Here is an 18,763-nt window from a genome sequence, read left to right on the forward strand (position 1 = left end):
AAACCAGGATGAGCACAAGGCCATATAAGTGCTTAAAATTGTAAATTCTTGAACTTGGAGGATATAAGTAATGTGTGTGATTTTTGGTACTAGCATATGGAGTATAGGTTTAATCGATTAGACACCTATTACTTCGTTAGAACTTTAAAATTTACACTAAAAGAATGTTTAATCTTAGTGACACATTCTTTATGCATATACTTGTATGACATTTAAATTTTGTAAATAGTGGGGGATTGAAGGGTATTTACAAATTTGATTAATTAATATTATTAATATTATTATTAATATTAATAAACGGTTACTAACCGTTTTGTACCATTTGGTTGAAGGGACACAACCTTTTAAGAATGGTGTATGTTCAAAACATTGTGTTTATTGGCTAAAGGGACACAACTCTTTAAGAGTTGTATATGTTCAAAACATTGTATCTATTGGCAATAGAAATGACACAACCATTTGTATACGTAACTAATTATAATTGCTACGTGCAATATGTATAAATATGTCCTTGTCCACTATTTCAGATATAAAGTACTAAGCGTACAATTTACACTACTATTAAGAGATTTTTTTTGTTCAAGAGAGTTGAGAATTTCTTACTATTGCTAATTAAGAAATTCTTAGGTTTCATTGTATCTTGGGAGAGTATTGTCATCAACCCTATAGCAATTAAGTGTCAGGACAAATATCTCTCTAAAAAAAATGATCTAATCGTGCCTTAAAACCACTACACAAATATAAGATTTTGTCATCTTACCATCTTCATATACCCAACACTTAATATGTAGACAAAAATAAATATAAATAACAGTCACCAAAAGTTTTTGGGTGTAGGTAATGATGATTTAACCCTAACATTGCCCATATTAGTACCATAAACAGACCTAAAAAATCTTCTAGACTTGTTTGTTTTCAACCTCATGAGAGGAGCCTTACGTGCCACAGCCTGCCAAATCATCTGAACAGCATCAGCTTCCTTGGAAGGGAACTGAAACTCATAGTACTTTTGAACCTGCTTCAACCTATTCCACATTCTAGTCCACTCATCCTTTTTAACGCTCCTGACGAAATCTATGAGGAACCTTTTCTTGAGAGCGTCCCTGGTGCGGACGAATATGCAGAAGTCGGTGTAGTCGATTGCATCCTCGTATGGGAGCTCAATCTCGTCGCTGATGATCACCGGGACACAGTGGCTTGCTATGGCGTCGAATAGGCGGTTCGACGACGGCGTGTCGCCGGCTATGTTCAGGCAGAATTTCGATGACCGCATGCCGGCGGATGCGTCCTTGACTCCTCCTTTTTGAGCGCTCCCGAATGAGAAGTGTACGTCCTTTTCCTCTTTTAAGAGGTAAAATAGCTCTTGCCTTACGTGCCCTCCCTGAACATGTAAACAATATTAATTGGAAGGAAGGATAAATTCTTATACACATCTAACTAAATTGTCAATTCTGGCTATGCTTATCAATTTTAGATATTTAAAGAAAATTCCATGTAGATACTAAAATTTAGTTATTAAATTAATTATATATTTATATATAAATATATGTATAATTTAATTAATTTTTAATATATATATTATATTTCGGTATGTGTTTTATATTGATACTTAATTTTAGTTATCCATCTAGCATAACTCATTTTGATAATACTTTAAAATGCATAGCTAAAATTAAGGTTATTCATTTTATGAGTTGGCATAATTTTTTAATTTGATTATATTTTTATTTTTAATTAAAAAGTGTTATCAATGATAAAAAAAAGAAAATAACAAAAACAATTACTCAAATGAAGATGGCAAAAACATCCTCCAATAAAAATAATTTATTTTAAAATGCGACTTATTTATTTAGTCACATTTTAAACAAAGACAACACTTTTATAATATATCAAAATCTAATCATACAATCTATCATCCAAGGATCAAAAGAAAATATTTTCATATGAAGACAATTATAAAGTATTCATAGTAGTATCCATCAATAACAAATCGATCCCTGAGTTTTTGGTTTGCGGACATTTAAGTCTTTGAGAATTTAAAATACATTTAAATTCATGACTTCTTTAAAATCTGAACACATCGATTCGTATATTCGTATCAACCAAGTCAGTACAACAGGAATTACGTTTGATTTTTCGTTTGGTCTAATAGACCCAAGTGAATATAAAGAGTCGATATGTTCAAGTTTTAAAAATATCAAGAATTTAAATGTATTTTCAAATTTTCGAGAATTTAAATATCTGTAAATTAAAAATTTAAGGATCTATTTTTTTAAAAAAATAATCTTAATTTAATTATATTTTTTAATTGTTATAAAAATTGCGTAGCCACTATAGTCACTATAATCATAGCTATTATAGAATGCACCATTTATTTATTACCACAAAAAGTTCAATAAAAAAGAAAGTAAATATAATTAAAAAATAGTTATTCTATTGATTAGACTTTAAAGGTTTTAAATTTAGTCATTATACAATATAAAAATTTTCAGTTAAGTTCTTACGAGTGATTTTGTTAAAATAAAAATGGATATTCTGATTAAAAAAACTTATCTAATATATGAATTCAATTATAAATTTCTAAACGATAAAAAATATAATTAAAAATTTAATAAAATTATAAATAAAAATTGAATAATTACAAATAAAAATAAATAAGTGCTTATAAAGTGGTGTGGAAAAGGTAGAATATGTTATTGTTGAAAATAAAGTTTCTAATAATAATAATAATAATAATAATAATAATAATAATAATAAAGTTGGAATTTGGAAACCACTCTCTTCCAAGTTCCAAAACATGAGCATGTTCAGTTGCTATTCACCACATAATTAGTTAGCTAGGACAGGTTCATTATACTCCAGGAAAACATTATCAACAATATAAAAATTAACTACCTTGATTTTCTAGCTAGTAACGCACGTAAATTTAGCTCTTAAGTGTCTATAATCTTGCAATTCCATCTGAAGTGACAAAATCAGCTAGACCCCCCTAAGTCATCAAACATAACTCCCAAGGACCTAGGTAGAATTCTTGGGTTTGAATCTCATCAATTTTTTTAATAATGGAATAGCTAGGACTAGGAGAAACACCTATTAGCATAGTCACACTGGCTTCCCATCATATACATTATGCAATGATTTAATAGCCAGAAAGGACCACACAAGCAGACATTTACTACTATATCAAGAAAGGTCCCAACTTCATGGATCAAATTAAAAGTCATCACAGGACTGCTGTCTAGTGGGGGTAGTTACTAATCTTTTATAATAAGGGGGTCCGGTACAACCCTTAGAAAAAATAAAAATTGATTCCCCACAAATCAACCCTTTATGTTGCATAACTATGTGTACTAATATAGGTATGGCCACCATCCATTATTTAGAGGTGACCCTCTCCTACCCCAAACTATTTCCCACTATTCTTGATAGTTAAGGTGCAATTTTTATTACTTAAATCCTTTTGGTAATTATCATGTACTAAGTCTAGGTTGACTTCGACCCATCTCGAACCCGAAAGGCACTGTCCCATTCCCAATAGCTCTAATTGTAATTTGCATATGAAAAGCATGAAATAATCTATCATCTTTAAACTTTTCTTGAGACTTTAGTTCATAAGTTTTCAATACTAAGTGCAATTAGTTTATGGCATCATTCTATATACAAATCAACTTATGCTTTGAACACTAGGAGAATAAAATCTAAATCTAATAAAAAAGGCAGTCTGGTGCATAAGTATTCTATGTTAATGCAGAAATTGAGAAAGCACTACATTCAAAGAGGGTAATATAAGCAAATAATTACATTAGTGGCTATTTCTACGGATTGAACATATAATTCCGAGGTCACATGAAGATAACCAACTATTTAAATCTAATAAAGATTAAAAAAAAAAAAAAACTTAGTTAACCCCTGTTTTAATTATAATTTGCTAATGAAAAAGCAAGCAACTCTGCATATTAGAATATAAAAGAAGAAGAAGAAAGAACATACATCTTTTCTATATATTGCTCCTTGGAAGTAGAGAAGAGTTGGACGGCTATCAAAGGTAGATGAATCGTTTTCATAGCATTCAACAACATGCTTGTAAGGTGCAATCACATCTTTCTCAACATTGGCAATGTTGGGAGGATACCTTCCGAAATCCGAAAGTATGAAGGTAGCAGGCCACAATTTCGTCCTTGCATCCAACATACTATTCGGATGATGTGCTAAGATCACATGATCCCTCCCCCCTGACCTCTTCCATTCTAATTGCGCCGTCACGAACTTCACCACTTTCTCCTGAAGCACCTTGTTATTGCTTCTCTTCTCGTGCGGATCGGTTCGTGAGAACCGGTTGTAGCTCAGAGAAGAGAAGAATGGGACGAATATGACGTCGGCTTCGCTCGAGTTATGAACTCGGATTGCACTTCTTGAATCCGAGGATTCAGGTAGCTGCTCTGAAGCAAGAAGATCCAGAGTAAGCCAATACTCTATGCTATGCTGCAAGTTCAATCCACCGGGGTAATGTGGTAATTTTGTTCTGAGATCAGGCCAAACACCATGCCCGTCTTCTTTCCAATCCAATAGTCCAAAATGAAACTCAGAAGGTAAATCATACATGAAAATTTTTAGGACACTTTTTTTGCCCCTTGTTCTTGGTTTGGTGCTGCATTTTCCAGAATCATTTGTTTCATCAGGCAATGTTTTCTTGGTCTCATGGCTAGTTGGTTCTAAATCTTGTTCATTGCCGAGGATTGCACGGTTTCCAAACGGAGACTCGGTGTTGATGGTGGAGAATTGATTGGAATCAGGTAACGCATTGCGGTCGATCGCATTAGGATTGTCCTCCGGTCGGGTGGATCGGAGAATGAAGAGCCATGACATCATGAACAACATAGTTATCAATGAAAAGAAGGAGAGTAAGGAGTTTCTAGAAACAACCTTGAAATGTGAGTGTGACACATTCCTCTCAGCCATTGTTATAGTGTAATAATAGCATTCCAACCAAATTTCACTATGCTATTTGAAATAATAAATAACCATGGATGATATGTTACTATGGTTGCACATTGAAATTGTCCACATTCCTTCAAAAGGAAAAAGGAAGAAATGGGTTGAAACTCAAGTTGAAAAACTTTATGGGTGTATGATTCAAAAACACTTGAAAAGAACACTACAATTCTACAAAGGTCAGTGTTACCTTAATTAGTAGTTATTTTGGTCACGGAAGATCTTTGTCTGATTGTGTTGTTGTGTTTTCTTTTTTTGTGATATGATGCAAAAGTTGGAGATGGAAGAAGGAGGAGGAAGCGTGGGAATAGGGTCTTAACTGTGGAAGCGTTCTTCTAAGCTTAAGAGGTGTCCATTATTTTAGTATTTTGTGTCTATTGGAAACAACTAACGAGCAACTACACCAAACTCTGCCTCCTTTCTTCTCTATTTTCAAGAACTAATTTCCTTTTTATTTTCTATCCTTTTTAATTCTTCTAGAAGTAATTTTCAACACTGAATCATGTGCTAACACATCATTCAATGGAAAAATAATTAATGTAACAAATTTTATAATCACCTGCTGAATTCAAAAGATACTCAAATAGTCGGTACTATTACTAAAACGTTAGGAACTTGTATTTAGTTGTACGATTATACCGCATATACATCAAAATCAACTACTAAAATTACTATTATATAATATATGTTAGAATATAAATACATATTAAAAATAAATTAAATTACACATTTATTTATATACAAATTTATTAATAATTAATTTTAGTGACTAATTTAAATATACTATAATATTTTTAAATTACATTTTGCTAATATTATCTAATTCACAAGTCTATTAAATTTGATCTTCATATAAATTAGATTGGATATCAGATTTTATAAATATATTATATATTTCATCTGCATATCTAATCAAATAAATAATTATACATTTGGTATATTAGATAAGTGTTTACATATTTTTTTAATTTCATTTAGTTTTTAATTTGTGTTGCATTTAAAATGTTGTTATATTAAAACTTGTACTATTAATTAGTTTGCTGTTATTGAAACATTGGATAATTAGATTTAATTATTTTATTTTTATTATTTATATAAGTTTGATTATTTTATTTCTATTATTTTAAAAAAATCTTTAATAATATTTTGGAAGTAAATAAATTTAAAAAAATAAAAAAAATTACTGTTTAAAAAAAAGGGTAAAAATTAATTATTTTTTTGTCCGTAATATTTGATATTCAATCTGGTCCTATCTCCAAAAAATATAAATATCAGATATGATCAAATTCAATATTTTGTGTGCAAATCAAATTAAAATTTTATCCATATATACACCTCTACTCTATTTCGTACATAATGGTATTCACTATGACTTTTTTTATATATTTCAAGTAATTAATTATTAAATTTATAATTTTTAAATAATTTAAATAAATAAATTTGATTGGATAATTATATAAAGCCTTTTATACTATTAATATATCAAAGTTAACTTCTTTATATAATAAACTTGCTTATTTATTTGTTCTGTGGGATGATTAATAGGTTCAATATAGGTTTCATTATTTAATATAATCACTTTTTTTTATGGGGTAGCACTTCGGGTAAGACCGTCCCTACGTGAGGACAAATATCATGGGACGGCAAAATTTTACGACTTCGAAGTTTCAACTAGTCCGAATTGAATATAGGGATATTACTAAATAACTTCTATGCTAAATTAAATTATTTATCTAGGATTAAAAAATATTTTAACTAACTAAGGAACTAACTATTTTTCGGCTAATACTAATTATTCTTTTAAAATATTCTTTTATTCTAAATACTAAATTTTATTCTAAACCTTCTATAAAAATGAGTTAAACAATAATTGTATAAAAAATTAAGCTCATATTGTAGTGATGATGGTTGTGGTAGTAGTCTTGTAGCAGTGATAGGCTTGGTGGTTGTGTTGACTTCGGTGGTGAGTTTGATTGTTGTTGTGGTAATGGCTATAATTGTGGTGAAGGAAAATGGATATCTGTAGAAGGAGGATATCAAAAGATTTCGAAAAAATATTAGAAAACAATTTTGAGCAATAACAAAGTTTTCTATTTCTCTACTATAATGATTAGAGTGGTATAGAGAGGGAATATAAATTCCTTTTATAGTTATTTTTTATTATTTTATTATTATTTAAAATGTGGATCCTACTTTTATCAATTTCTCTTTCATCCTATTAAAGGAAATATCTGTAAACTTACATCTGTACCTTATAATTCACCAATAATTATATATAGTTGTCTTAAGGTTTATACTCCTTATAAAATATACTAGAGAGCTAGAATATTTCTTAGTTGATCGTGTCCTTGGTTTGGTTGCCAAAATAAATATGACCAAGTGTTTTGAAAATAGTAGATGGTTTCAATCACGGACTCACCAAACCGTTTGAAAGTATCAACAAATAATAATAGTATAATTAATACTACCCCGGAATGTAAAGATTATTTAAAGTAGTAAATATCTTAGTTGCTTAATTAGAAGTGTCAAATTTGAATCTTCCAATAAAGAAGTCTTTAATCCCTGGCTACTAAATAATCTCTTTTGCTATTTATTTATTTTAAAAATTCCCCTAGGTAATCAACACCCAACTATGCATCCAACTTAGGTAATGAGCAATGAAAATTTTTCAGTGAATACAATAGTGTAACTCAATTTGCAATTCTAACACATGTCAATGTATCAATCTCATTATGACAATGAGAAGCAATTATTGCAGATTGCAGATTTTAACTCTAACGCCTATGAAAAATATAAGCACAGTTGAACCATGCTTTATGTAGCCAAGGGAAAATTTTGATGTCTGTTTCTTGAATAACCAAAGCCATTAAAAATGAAGTGTTAAAAGCACCAAAATCAAGCCTATCACTTCAGAACTGGAACTGCATCTCAGGAGCATATCCAAGTGCCTCAAGGTGACCAGCCATGGCCTTGTTCATTGGTGGTGGCCCACATCTTAAGATCTGAAATTTCATAAGTAACATGATTAAACCTTTTTTTCATTTTTTAACAAAAGAATAATATCGTTAAGACAGTAGAAAAAATGTCCCAAAGATGGTGGGATAAGAGATTCTGTGTACAAAAGCAAAAAACAAACAAAAATAAGTGATGTGTCACTTTCCCATCTCTCAACAAGTCTGAGAGAGAAGTCCTGTGTAAAGATGTTGAGCTTAAGCGATAGAGGCCAAATGTCTAATTCTATCTCATAAAAGGTAGAGAAAATCGAGATTTTACGTGAAGTCAGAAAAGTAAATTGTGAAGTCAGAAAAGTAAATTATGTACGTAAACCATAAAATTGTAATAACATTTAAATCGTAATATCGTCAAACCTAGTACAAATTTTGTAAAATTGATTGACTCATTTAAAATTGTGATATCAAAAGATTTTTAAGAGTTAAATCAAGATTCTAGCTATTATACATAAAACTTGTTTAACTGAAAATCTATGATTAACAGAGCATAAATTGTACTCCAAGCAAGTACTAAAAGTAGTAGTATAGGAGTAACTTGGTTTAATACCAACATCCCTTTATATATGACATTAGGCAAAACAAAACATGATGATATCTAAAGCACAAAGGAAACATTTTGGAGGGTTAAAATCGTTACCTTAATATCAGTTGCTGGAGAAGGGCAATGAGCTTGAATCATTTCTTTTGAGACGAATCCGACACCACCGCTCCATGATTCAGGAGGCTAAGGAGATTAAATAACATCAAAGCAAATGATCATTAATCATAACATTGAGTAATCTAAAGTCATGATACCATACAGCATCATCATGTTTTAGTCATATCATACAAAAATCAAGTTTGAATGCAGATAGCTTGACGGGTGCGGACACACCACACCAAGCTACTAATATACTATCAAAGAAGCAGCTCCCAATTTTCTATTGCGACAGCTATCTGAAGTTAGGATACTGTGAACTTATTAGAATAATATCACGGAACACATGCATTCAACAATTTGAAAACTCATAGGAAGACATATGTCAACTACTTGAGGGTTAAGTAGATTAAGAAATTCATAAATATGATCCCTAGTTCCATTAATTTCATCCAAATAAGGTTTAGTTACCCATTTTGGAAAATTAGTCCTTTCTTGTTAAGGTCCACTGAAGTTTTTCCCCTGTTAGTGACTATAAGCTGTTTACGTCAAGTTATGATAAAAATATTGAATTGTTGCTTGTATTTTTAATCAAATTTAGTAGGCAAACGGATACCAAAAAAATTCAGTAGAAATATTATCATTTTTTCAGTGTGAAGATAAAAAATAGTATATAGCTCCTTGATTGACGATTATAAAGCAAAATCAACAGCCAAGAACAGAATTACAGTTACGCATTATAGCAACTTACCTGATTTAAGACATAGTACACCTTGAACTGACCTGGATGGTTAGCAACAAGGCCATCAAGTTCATCCTGCACATAAACATAAGTTTCGATTAAATGACAAATCAAATTGCAGGAATTGACCAATGAGATGGTAATGCGTTATGCTATAGAAACTTAATATCCTATTATAATATTGACAAAGAACAAGAAAAGAAATGAAGGATAAGGATTATGATAAAAATTCTTAGACATCTATAAGAAAATAGTTTTCATTGTTTCTACAATAGGATACAACAAACTAGCTGATTGATATATTTGATTCTAGCATATTATATTATGAAATGAAATTGGCTACAAGGCAATACAAGCAGATCATCAACTGAATTAACAAGCTGGTCCATGTATAAACAAGTTAAGAATATAGTATTCAACAAAAAAGATAAAGATATTACCTTTAAAAGAATGTCCTCATATGTCACATTGGCATAGATAAGGTGAACCTTAGTCTTGTCTTGTGGGTTTTCTAAAATAGCCCTAGCAACCTTGAGCAACAAAAAAACAAATAAATTAGTATAATGCATAGAATGGTATAAACAAGGTTTCATCTTAATGACGAATAAAAGCAGCATCCATCTTGATGATACCTGGAACATTGGAGTGATTCCAGATCCTCCAGCAAGCATCCCAAAGGCCCTAACTTCGCCAGGTTGGTACTTGAAACGTCCCTGGAAGAAATAATGTCTAAAAGCTCAATACCTAAATAACGACTTTTCAAATTGGTATAAAATCTCTGAATTCAAATTGCACATAACCACTTTTCGAAGAAACAAAAAAGAGCAATACAACTTTCACAAGATCAAGACGATTTAAAATGGTTGGTACTAAGGCAGATAAGAAAAGCAGAACCGTCTAGAAATAAGCATCTATTTAGAACAAAAACTCTAACAGATATATTAAAAAGAGTCCAAAAAAAAGAGTATGCTACTATGATTGATCTGTGCTTCCTATGATCAGCACTAAAGCACAAACATTGATTTTTGGTTGTGAATTGTGATCATGGAAACTCTTGAATACCATTGCTGTTACTATTAGCCAAATAAAATTTTGACTTCTTTCAATAAGATATCTACCACCATACCAAAAAGTAAAAATAAAAAAAGGTCAAATATATACCAAGTAAATACTACAAATATCCAAGAGGATAAAGCATCATAGTTACAAAGAAAATGCCCAGAAATGTGGATAGAAATATTTACCTTGGGTCCTTTTACAGCAAGATAGTCACCAACCTTCATCTCACGGAAATGGTGTGACATCCTACCTTGTGGGTACATCTAATCAAGACATATTACAAAGACATTTAAAAGATTAATGAACATGAAGATTAATGTACATATATAGAAATAGCATAACAATTTATTCAATCAATTCAGACATGCCTTAATAACAAGTTCAAAATGTCCAACATCTGAATCCAAAGTAGTAGGGGTATATGGTTTGATAACCTCCTCACCCTGGCTATCCTTACCCCTGTTAGAAAAAAGCAACTTTTCTCAAAATATGACAAGAAAACAGAGAAAATTAGTCACAAGATAAATTAGACACATGAAACAAGATTGTGCAACAGAACCTGCAACTTATGTGTTGCCCAATTGGAAGACCCAAAACAGAAGTCGGTGTTGGAAGCGCAAATGTGAACTTTGCCACATTATGGCTCAGTTGTAGACGCTTGACAAGCTTGAACTCCTTGAACTTCTCTGGGTCCAAGCAAGCTAGAAGCATAGGAACAACAACAATGATCACTTAACGAGATACAACAAGAACTAAAATTAATCATACAGAAGAAACGTAAGGACACGAAATTATGCCGCATAAGACTAATGGAATTGTGTTTTACACTATCTCAAGCTTCAATTAGTGTTAACTTTATCTTTAGTTTCATAATCAGCAATCTAAAAGCAAGCCCTTCACTATGACACATACAAATGCCATTCCCTGCAAAATTAGCAATTCAACTTTCTAGACTTAATGCACAAGAGCTTGATTTAAAATAAAACAGGTTAATACTTGAAAATTTCCATTTTCAATGCACTCATGCGGTGTCATTTCATCAAACATTCCTATATTTTTTCAGGTACCATAATTGCCACAAGATTAAGGCGACATTTTCATCAAAGAAAGCTCCCTTTTAATCAACATGCAAGATCACTTGTGCAATTAAAAGCATTTCAGAAGCGAAAACCACTTCCAATCCAATCCAAACATTATCTAAAATATGAAGAAATGAATAACAAAGCAACCGAAACATCAACGTCTATGAATCCAACCAATACACCAAATGGACAAACTGATTTATTAATTTTGCTTATTGAAACAGATACAAATTCAAATTCTCTACGCGAATCACTGAAAAACAAAGAAAACAAACAAATAAATAGAATCCAGATCCTCATAATAAGGAATCAAACGACATCAAGACTGAAATGAATAAAATCATAAGAATTTGAAAGTGGCATAGAAAAAGGTTCGACCTTTGGGCTTCTTGGATGAGTAGATGTAGAAAGCACCAACACCAATGGCCACAACAGCAACGGCCAAACCCACGAGAATCTGATCCTCGGGCGTGAAAACCATGGCGTTTGAATGGTAAAGAAGTAGTAATGAAGGGGGTTAGAGAGAGGGAGAGAATTTAAGAGAGAGTGAGAGTGGGTGTGGTAGGTGAGACCTGAAAAGTGAAAACTCAGAACTCAGCAAACGTTCAAGGGATTGGTGGCTTGCTGCAACTACCAACCTCTCTCCAAGTTAGAGGTTCAAATTTTTTGCATCATTCATGGATTTTTAGATTTACACAATTACTTTTCTCCTAACAAAAGCAAAAATGTAAAATAGACTTATTTTATGGATTTAATTACATAATATTACATCTCCAAAAATAATCGTATTTTGTAGAGTACAAAACAAATTTTTAAATGATGTTCATTCAAATACGGTGTGTCATTTCCTTCATTTTTTTATTTTTATTTTAAGGGAGCCACTCAGATAAAGATGTCTAAAACGTCTTTTTTTAAAGATATTTTTTAGTAATTAAAATTTAACACATATAATCGATTAAACAGTGTTTTTTTTTTGTCAAAATTAGGCTAGACAAATTAATTTAATTGAAAAATAGTGAATCAAATCTTGAATTGGTCTAAATTAATATTTTTTTATAAAAATGACTACAATATCCTTATTATAGAAAATGACTAAAATACTCTTATTATATATATTAATTTTGAGAATAGTAAATTCTAGTCCTTTACTTCTTTGTTGTCATAGAGTTAGGATTTAGAATTTTTAAAATTAATATATATATATAAAATAAGAGTATTTTAGTCCTTTTCTATAATAAAAATATTATAGTTATTTTTTATAAAAAAATAATATTAATTTAAACTGCTTCAAGATTTGATTTATCATTTTTTTGTCAAATTAATTTGTCTAGTCTAATTTTGACAAAAAAAAATACACAGTTTAATCGATTATATATGTTAAATTTTAGTTATTAAAAAACATTTTTAAAAAAAGACATTTTAGATGTCTTTATCTGGGTGGCTCCCTTATTTTAATGGTTAATTTTGCATCTTTTTTAGCATGGACTCTCATTTTCTCCCCTTACTACATCTGTGAAAAAAATATTTGAATAAACATAAACATAATTCAACGTATCATAATTGAACTCGTCTAAAGATTCATAAATTTTTTATAATGTTATAGGATAAATAATTCATTAAAATCATCTAAACATCCTTGCTTTCTTATTTTATTGAATATTTTTATAAAGTTGTAAGATTTTTCTTTTCTATATTAGTTTTGAATACGAATAAAATTGGCTTGAATATAGTCTTTTATCTTATCTATATTAAAATTAAAAATTTTATACAAATACCTAATTATATGTCGTTAAAGGTGTAAATATGCTTTAAAAACTATTCATCACTAACTTAAAAGACACTATGAAACATATAATGTTTGTATGTTATGCGTATTTTGTAGGGGGAAAATATAATGTTTGCATTATATATGTATGCCAGAAGATTTACTAATTCTTATTTAAAATACAACTATTAAATAAACATTTTAAATATTTTTGGGGTTCAGTTTTCAATTTGATCTATAAACTCCAGTTTTCTACGTTTGACCGTTGAATAATTGAATTGATATTTTACTATTTTCAGTATTTTGTTGAATGTTGAGATAATTGCATTCTATTTTCGCAAAATGAGCGAGTGTTTTTGACATTGTCAAGAGGATGTGGGATGTCTTTGTCAATGTATGTTAGGGCTTTATTTCGGTACATTTGTGATAGTTATTACTTATTATTTAAGGATAAGGATATAATAAAAATAGGCAATGGGAGCAGCATTAAAATTAAAGCATGCATAGGAAATCAGTGATGGTTTAAAAATAATGAATGTTGGCTCAACTCAATTTTATTTTAGGGTAAATTACATATTTAGATAGATAGGATTTAAAATTCTGTCCCAAAAATATAGTTATGTCTAAAACGAATAAAAGTCTACACTTAAAAAATCTGACCTCATCTACACTTATTCGATATTATAGAGGTCGAACGCGACGACAGTAATTTAATCTTACTTATCTAAATAAGTAATTAACTCTCAAAATATCCTTTATTTATCTAGAAAGAAGATTTCAATAATTTTTAAAAAAAAAAAAGAACAGTCATTCACCAATAAAAGCGAAACTATTCTAAAAAATGATTACATATTCTATTATAAATATACTGACACTCTCAAATATATTTAAAACTCAATCTACTAAAATCCTAATTAAATCCTTACTAATTTAAATATCGAAGTCCCTTTCAGATGTCCCTTTATTTATTCACAAGAAACTTGAACAGTGTTACCTCGACACCAAAAATATTGGAAGTTATTCAAAAAGAATTTAGACCTCACATTCAAACCCAAAAAATAATTCAGTTTCATGTAACTTTTAGAATAACAATATTTAAAAAATTGTTACATTTATTTCTGTAATCATTTATATACATCATTACGGTTTTTAGGATTTTCAAAGTTTATACAAAAATTGCCATAGAATAAAAAATTTATGTAAAAATTGACTAAGTTATAAATAGATAGAAGCAATAGCCATTTATGAAAAATCAATTTCAACGCATAGCGATTTACGAAAATATTTAAACTTTTTAACTAGACTTAAATATATATAAAAAAAATATAATTTTTTTAAGCCAATATCAATCGATCCAACAAAATAGAATAAAAAAAATTATGTAATTAATTTAAAATTTTATATTTTACAAATTTAAATAGATTTTTTTAATATTTATATTTTTATATTTAAAATTATTTATCTAATTTGTGTATGCATTTAGAACTAAATATAAAATATAAATATTTTCATAAACTGTCATATCTTATCGCGGTTTACATATTGAAGTTATTTTTTTATAAACTGCTACGACTTCTATCGGTTTATATATGACTTAGTCAGTTTTTATATAAATTTTTATTATTTATAATAATTTATGTATAAATTTTAAAAATTTTATCAATAATAGCAATTTATATTGATTAATTATAAAATTGAAATATAGCTGTTTAATAAAAATGTTGTATTTGAATAATTTTAATCTTTATTTTATTTAAATGTATAAATCGCCCTTTATTTAATTTTATTCCCCCTTTCTCCTCTTTGATTTTATTGTTGTTTTCTTAATCTGCAAAATTTGGGTAAACTACTTCCTGGTTGAGTAGTGAGAATTTATTAGCAGGGACCTACGTGGTTTTCTTAATTCTTTTTCAGCTTTCTGGTTATGGCACACACATATGGTACGCGCAAATGGTTTACTAATTTATGCCGTTCCACCAAATTTTTCATTCCATATATTATTTATATTGGTGTGTTTTAGGATGAGTTAAGTTTAAAGTGTTTAAATTTAAACTGATCTAAATTAAATTGTTTATCTAATTTATTTTATATTGAAAATTGATTAAAATCGTATTAATTCGAATTTGATTGAATTCTATTTTTTGCAAATCACTGCATCGAATCAGGTTTTAAATTTACTTTTTATAACCAATCCAATTCAATCCAAATCGCACAATGTGTTATAATATTATGATTTTATTATTATATTTATAATTATATTTATAACATATTCAATTTATTATATATTTTTATATTATTCATGTATTATTATTATTTAATAAATATTTTATGTTCAAAATATTATTTATTTATTTATTTTAACTAATCTATAATTTTATTTTTATTGTTATGTTATCATTGGCTTTTTAAGATATTGTCGAGAGATTTGTTATGTCATTATTGATTATTTAAAATTTAATGTTAAGACTTGTTATATATATTTAATTTTTTAATTTACAAAACCGTAAATTCAATCCAATTCAATCTACTTGAAATTGGATCGGATCGGATCAGATTTTCTATTTTAAATCTTTCAATAATCTAGACCGCCCCGCAAGTAAAATTAGCGTTTGAATCGGATAAGTTTTTTATTCAAAATTCAAACCGCACCACAAACACCCCTAGTTAAGTCTTAATAATGTAGTTTCTAAAGTTAGTAATTGTACTAGAATTTTAATGTAGTTTTTAAAGTTAGTAATTACTCAAATTTATTTTTGAAGTTACACTCCAAGATTTATAATAGTCTTTAAAACACTTTTCGTCTATCACTTACCATCGAAAAACTGAATTGCACTTATTTCTGCCACGCTAGCACTATAATGATTAGCTGACGTAGCAAAGAAAATTTTATTTTTAAAATTTGGTTCCTTTTTCCCTTTTAAAATTTTAATCTCCAAACTATCTTCACCATCTTCACCGAATTCTCTCTCTCACTCTCTTCAACTATTCTCACCTTTCAAATCTAATCATCACTGTAACAACATCATCATAAAAGATTAAAATTAGCAAAAATTATTGAAAAAAACTAGCAATGATTCCAAAAAAATCAACAACAATAAAAAAATCAATCAACTTAAATAACAAGCATCAATCAACCTAAACAAAAGTCAGACTCACTAATATTTTATCCAACTCAAATAAATTGCAAGTCAACGTCTCATTGATTTTCTTTAAAATTTTAAAGAGTTTTAGATATGATCATGCCTTGAACTTCAAGTAACCTCTGTATCAGAATAGGAACACCAACAATCACAAAAATAAATAGCAACAATTAGAAAAAATCAACAACACTTACAAAATAAAAAAGTAATCATTGGAGCTACATTAAAACAGAATCAAAAACAAGAATCATCCAGAATATTAAATAATAATGATGGAATAACTAAAAAAACTCATCTTGACTACACGCAGAGGGAGAGACCGAGCCAAAAAAAAATAGAGACAAAAAGAGACAAAGAGGAGATAAGAGAATAGTGCATACGCACGAGCAATGACGACAACAAGTAGAGAGGGAGGCAGCAGCAAAGTGAGAAAACGAGACGACCTGGTGACGTAAAAGGGATGGCGATGGCATAGTGACGAGATGGAGGCCGACGAGAGGCGATGACAGAGAAGGATGAGGCTTCATGCTCTGCTTTTATCGCGTTCGAGTGTGAGAGACTAGGTTGGAGAGAGACGATGAGTGGCGCGGCGCCGCCGAAACGGAGGCTGCGCAAGAGGCGACGACAGAGAGGTTGAGGAAGCTCTGCCTTTGTTGTGTGGTTAGTGTTGTGAGTGTGTGAGAGTAGAGTTGGGGAAGGAGCCTCGAAGGCAGCAGCAAAGCTTCCTATTATTATGTGTAATACCCTAATTTTAGTACCTCATAATCGTACCAAAAGCTCAAGGCGTTACTTACCTTTAATCCTTTTTATTCTATATTATCTTTATTTAATATTGAGCTTTCGCGAATACGAATCAAAACTTTAAATAAGAAAAGGAAAAGTCCTTTCTTTTAATTACTTAATCACAAAGATATATATATATATATATATATATATATATATATATATATATATATATATATATATATATGTATCGCAGTTCAGTTAATCGTAGCCCAACATAGAGAGCCAAAACAATAACCAGTCATAGAGATTCAAATATTAACAATAAGTAAAAATCACAAACACACTCAAGCAACCACAAACAATTCACAACACCAAACTAAATGCAAAATAAACAAACAGAGATGATGCATGTCTATTCCTATCGCAGGTAATGAGCTCATTTGTCGGTTTCGACGCGCACCTGACGCAATCTGACTCGCAAGTCAGATAAGGCATTCCAACGGCATAATCTCTGCAAGGTTCCAACCTCTTGCAGGCACTGGTTCTTCAGCTGAAGTATGTGACCCTTTCTTTTGGAGGCCATTCCATATACACGGGCGTTCCCACACAATCATTCACATATAAAGCCCATGACTTAACATTTTCATATCGAACTATAACTATTTATTTTCCGTCACCCTCTCGTGACCTTTTAATCATTTTATAATCACACGTGTCGTATTCTCTTTTCTCTTTCTTCATTCTTTTACTTAATTATCCTTAATAGTTCAAACTATCTTCATACTGTTCTCTCATCACCCACTAAGTATTTTATGGAAAGACAATCATAAGATTTTTTAATTAAGTCGGTGTTTCCTAAAGCTTTTAAAATCACTCTGTTTGCTCTTTTCTGACCTACAACAATATTAATGCTATCTTTACTAATTAATATTCTTAATAAAATAATAGCAATAATATAAATAAGATATTTTAAATGGTAAATAAATAATATTTATATCTGTTCTTAAAAATTTAGCTTCGTAAAACTTTTATTTTTAAACTCTTGTTATCTATGTTTTTAACCTCAAACTTTTAAATATTTTATTTTGGGCAAAAAACCCTAATAAGCCAAGGCAAGTTGCAAATAACCTAAATAAGCCAAAGTGAAATTCGTTTCAGCAATGAGCCATGCCCTATCTTTATATAATTCGAACCAGCATGGTTCGAATTAGACTTCTTAATAAATCGAACCAGCTTAGTTCGAATTAGGCTGAGGAAACTTTGCATGTAATTCGAACCTACCTGGTTCGAACTTCAATCCAACGTAATTCGAACAAGCTTCGTTCGAACTATAGCCAAGTTTGCAACGTATGTAATTCGAACCACCCTGGTTCAAATTACCGTTAGCGTGGCTCCTTCATAATTCGAACCTACCTGGTTCGAATTAGTAGTGATTCGGCTATATAAGGAGTTCGAATCAGCCTCATTCGAACCATTCTTCCTTCCCCTACCCCACCAAATTTCAGAGAAAATGACCCAGATTCTCTCCGATGAAGACCTGAACGGAATACTCTGCTGATGGGGGATGATCCGGCACGGTTATATCGCCTGAACGGAGTTGCTCATATAG

General features: G+C 30.0%; 2 protein-coding genes across 3 annotated transcripts; both read right to left on the reverse strand.

The window, feature by feature from the left end:
• Nucleotides 1-557: 557 nt before the first annotated feature.
• Nucleotides 558-5,433, reverse strand: LOC112696863 (probable arabinosyltransferase ARAD1). Of its 2 annotated transcripts, XM_025749784.3 has the most exons (3): nucleotides 5,183-5,397; nucleotides 3,991-5,069; nucleotides 558-1,381 (listed from the first exon to the last, which is right to left on the reverse strand). In XM_025749784.3, exons 2-3 carry the CDS (start codon nucleotides 4,957-4,959, stop codon nucleotides 815-817), a joined length of 1,536 nt encoding a protein of 511 aa, XP_025605569.1. In that variant the 5' UTR covers nucleotides 4,960-5,069; nucleotides 5,183-5,397; the 3' UTR covers nucleotides 558-814. The 2 variants fall into 2 exon arrangements, with proteins under 2 accessions (XP_025605569.1, XP_025605568.1); XM_025749783.3 differs by having other exon boundaries at nucleotides 3,991-5,433.
• A 2,192-nt stretch (nucleotides 5,434-7,625) lies between these two features.
• LOC112696864 (NADH--cytochrome b5 reductase 1) lies at nucleotides 7,626-12,354 on the reverse strand. Its single transcript, XM_025749785.2, has 9 exons — nucleotides 11,902-12,354; nucleotides 11,001-11,142; nucleotides 10,810-10,900; nucleotides 10,627-10,704; nucleotides 10,015-10,095; nucleotides 9,823-9,912; nucleotides 9,392-9,457; nucleotides 8,641-8,727; nucleotides 7,626-7,994 (listed from the first exon to the last, which is right to left on the reverse strand). Exons 1-9 carry the CDS (start codon nucleotides 12,002-12,004, stop codon nucleotides 7,902-7,904), a joined length of 831 nt encoding a protein of 276 aa, XP_025605570.1. The 5' UTR covers nucleotides 12,005-12,354; the 3' UTR covers nucleotides 7,626-7,901.
• Nucleotides 12,355-18,763: the final 6,409 nt, after the last annotated feature.

This window comes from Arachis hypogaea, chromosome 6, assembly GCF_003086295.3.
Source record: "Arachis hypogaea cultivar Tifrunner chromosome 6, arahy.Tifrunner.gnm2.J5K5, whole genome shotgun sequence".
In the NCBI taxonomy this organism is placed as follows: Eukaryota; Viridiplantae; Streptophyta; class Magnoliopsida; order Fabales; family Fabaceae; genus Arachis; species Arachis hypogaea.

What these genes read in the sequence shown, in the direction of transcription:
- LOC112696864 (XM_025749785.2), bottom strand. Translation starts at nt 12,004, where the DNA reads ATGGTTTTCACGCCCGAGGATCAGATTCTCGTGGGTTTGGCCGTTGCT. An exon ending in ATTTTGAACTTGTTATTAAG is followed by an intron (nt 10,705 to 10,809) that starts GCATGTCTGAAT and finishes TGTCTTGATTAG; the next exon opens with ATGTACCCACAAGGTAGGAT. An exon ending in CTCCAGCAACTGATATTAAG is followed by an intron (nt 7,995 to 8,640) that starts GTAACGATTTTA and finishes ATGAAATTTCAG; the next exon opens with ATCTTAAGATGTGGGCCACC.
- LOC112696863 (XM_025749783.3), bottom strand. Translation starts at nt 4,959, where the DNA reads ATGGCTGAGAGGAATGTGTCACACTCACATTTCAAGGTTGTTTCTAGA. An exon ending in GAGCAATATATAGAAAAGAT is followed by an intron (nt 1,382 to 3,990) that starts GTATGTTCTTTC and finishes TTACATGTTCAG; the next exon opens with GGAGGGCACGTAAGGCAAGA.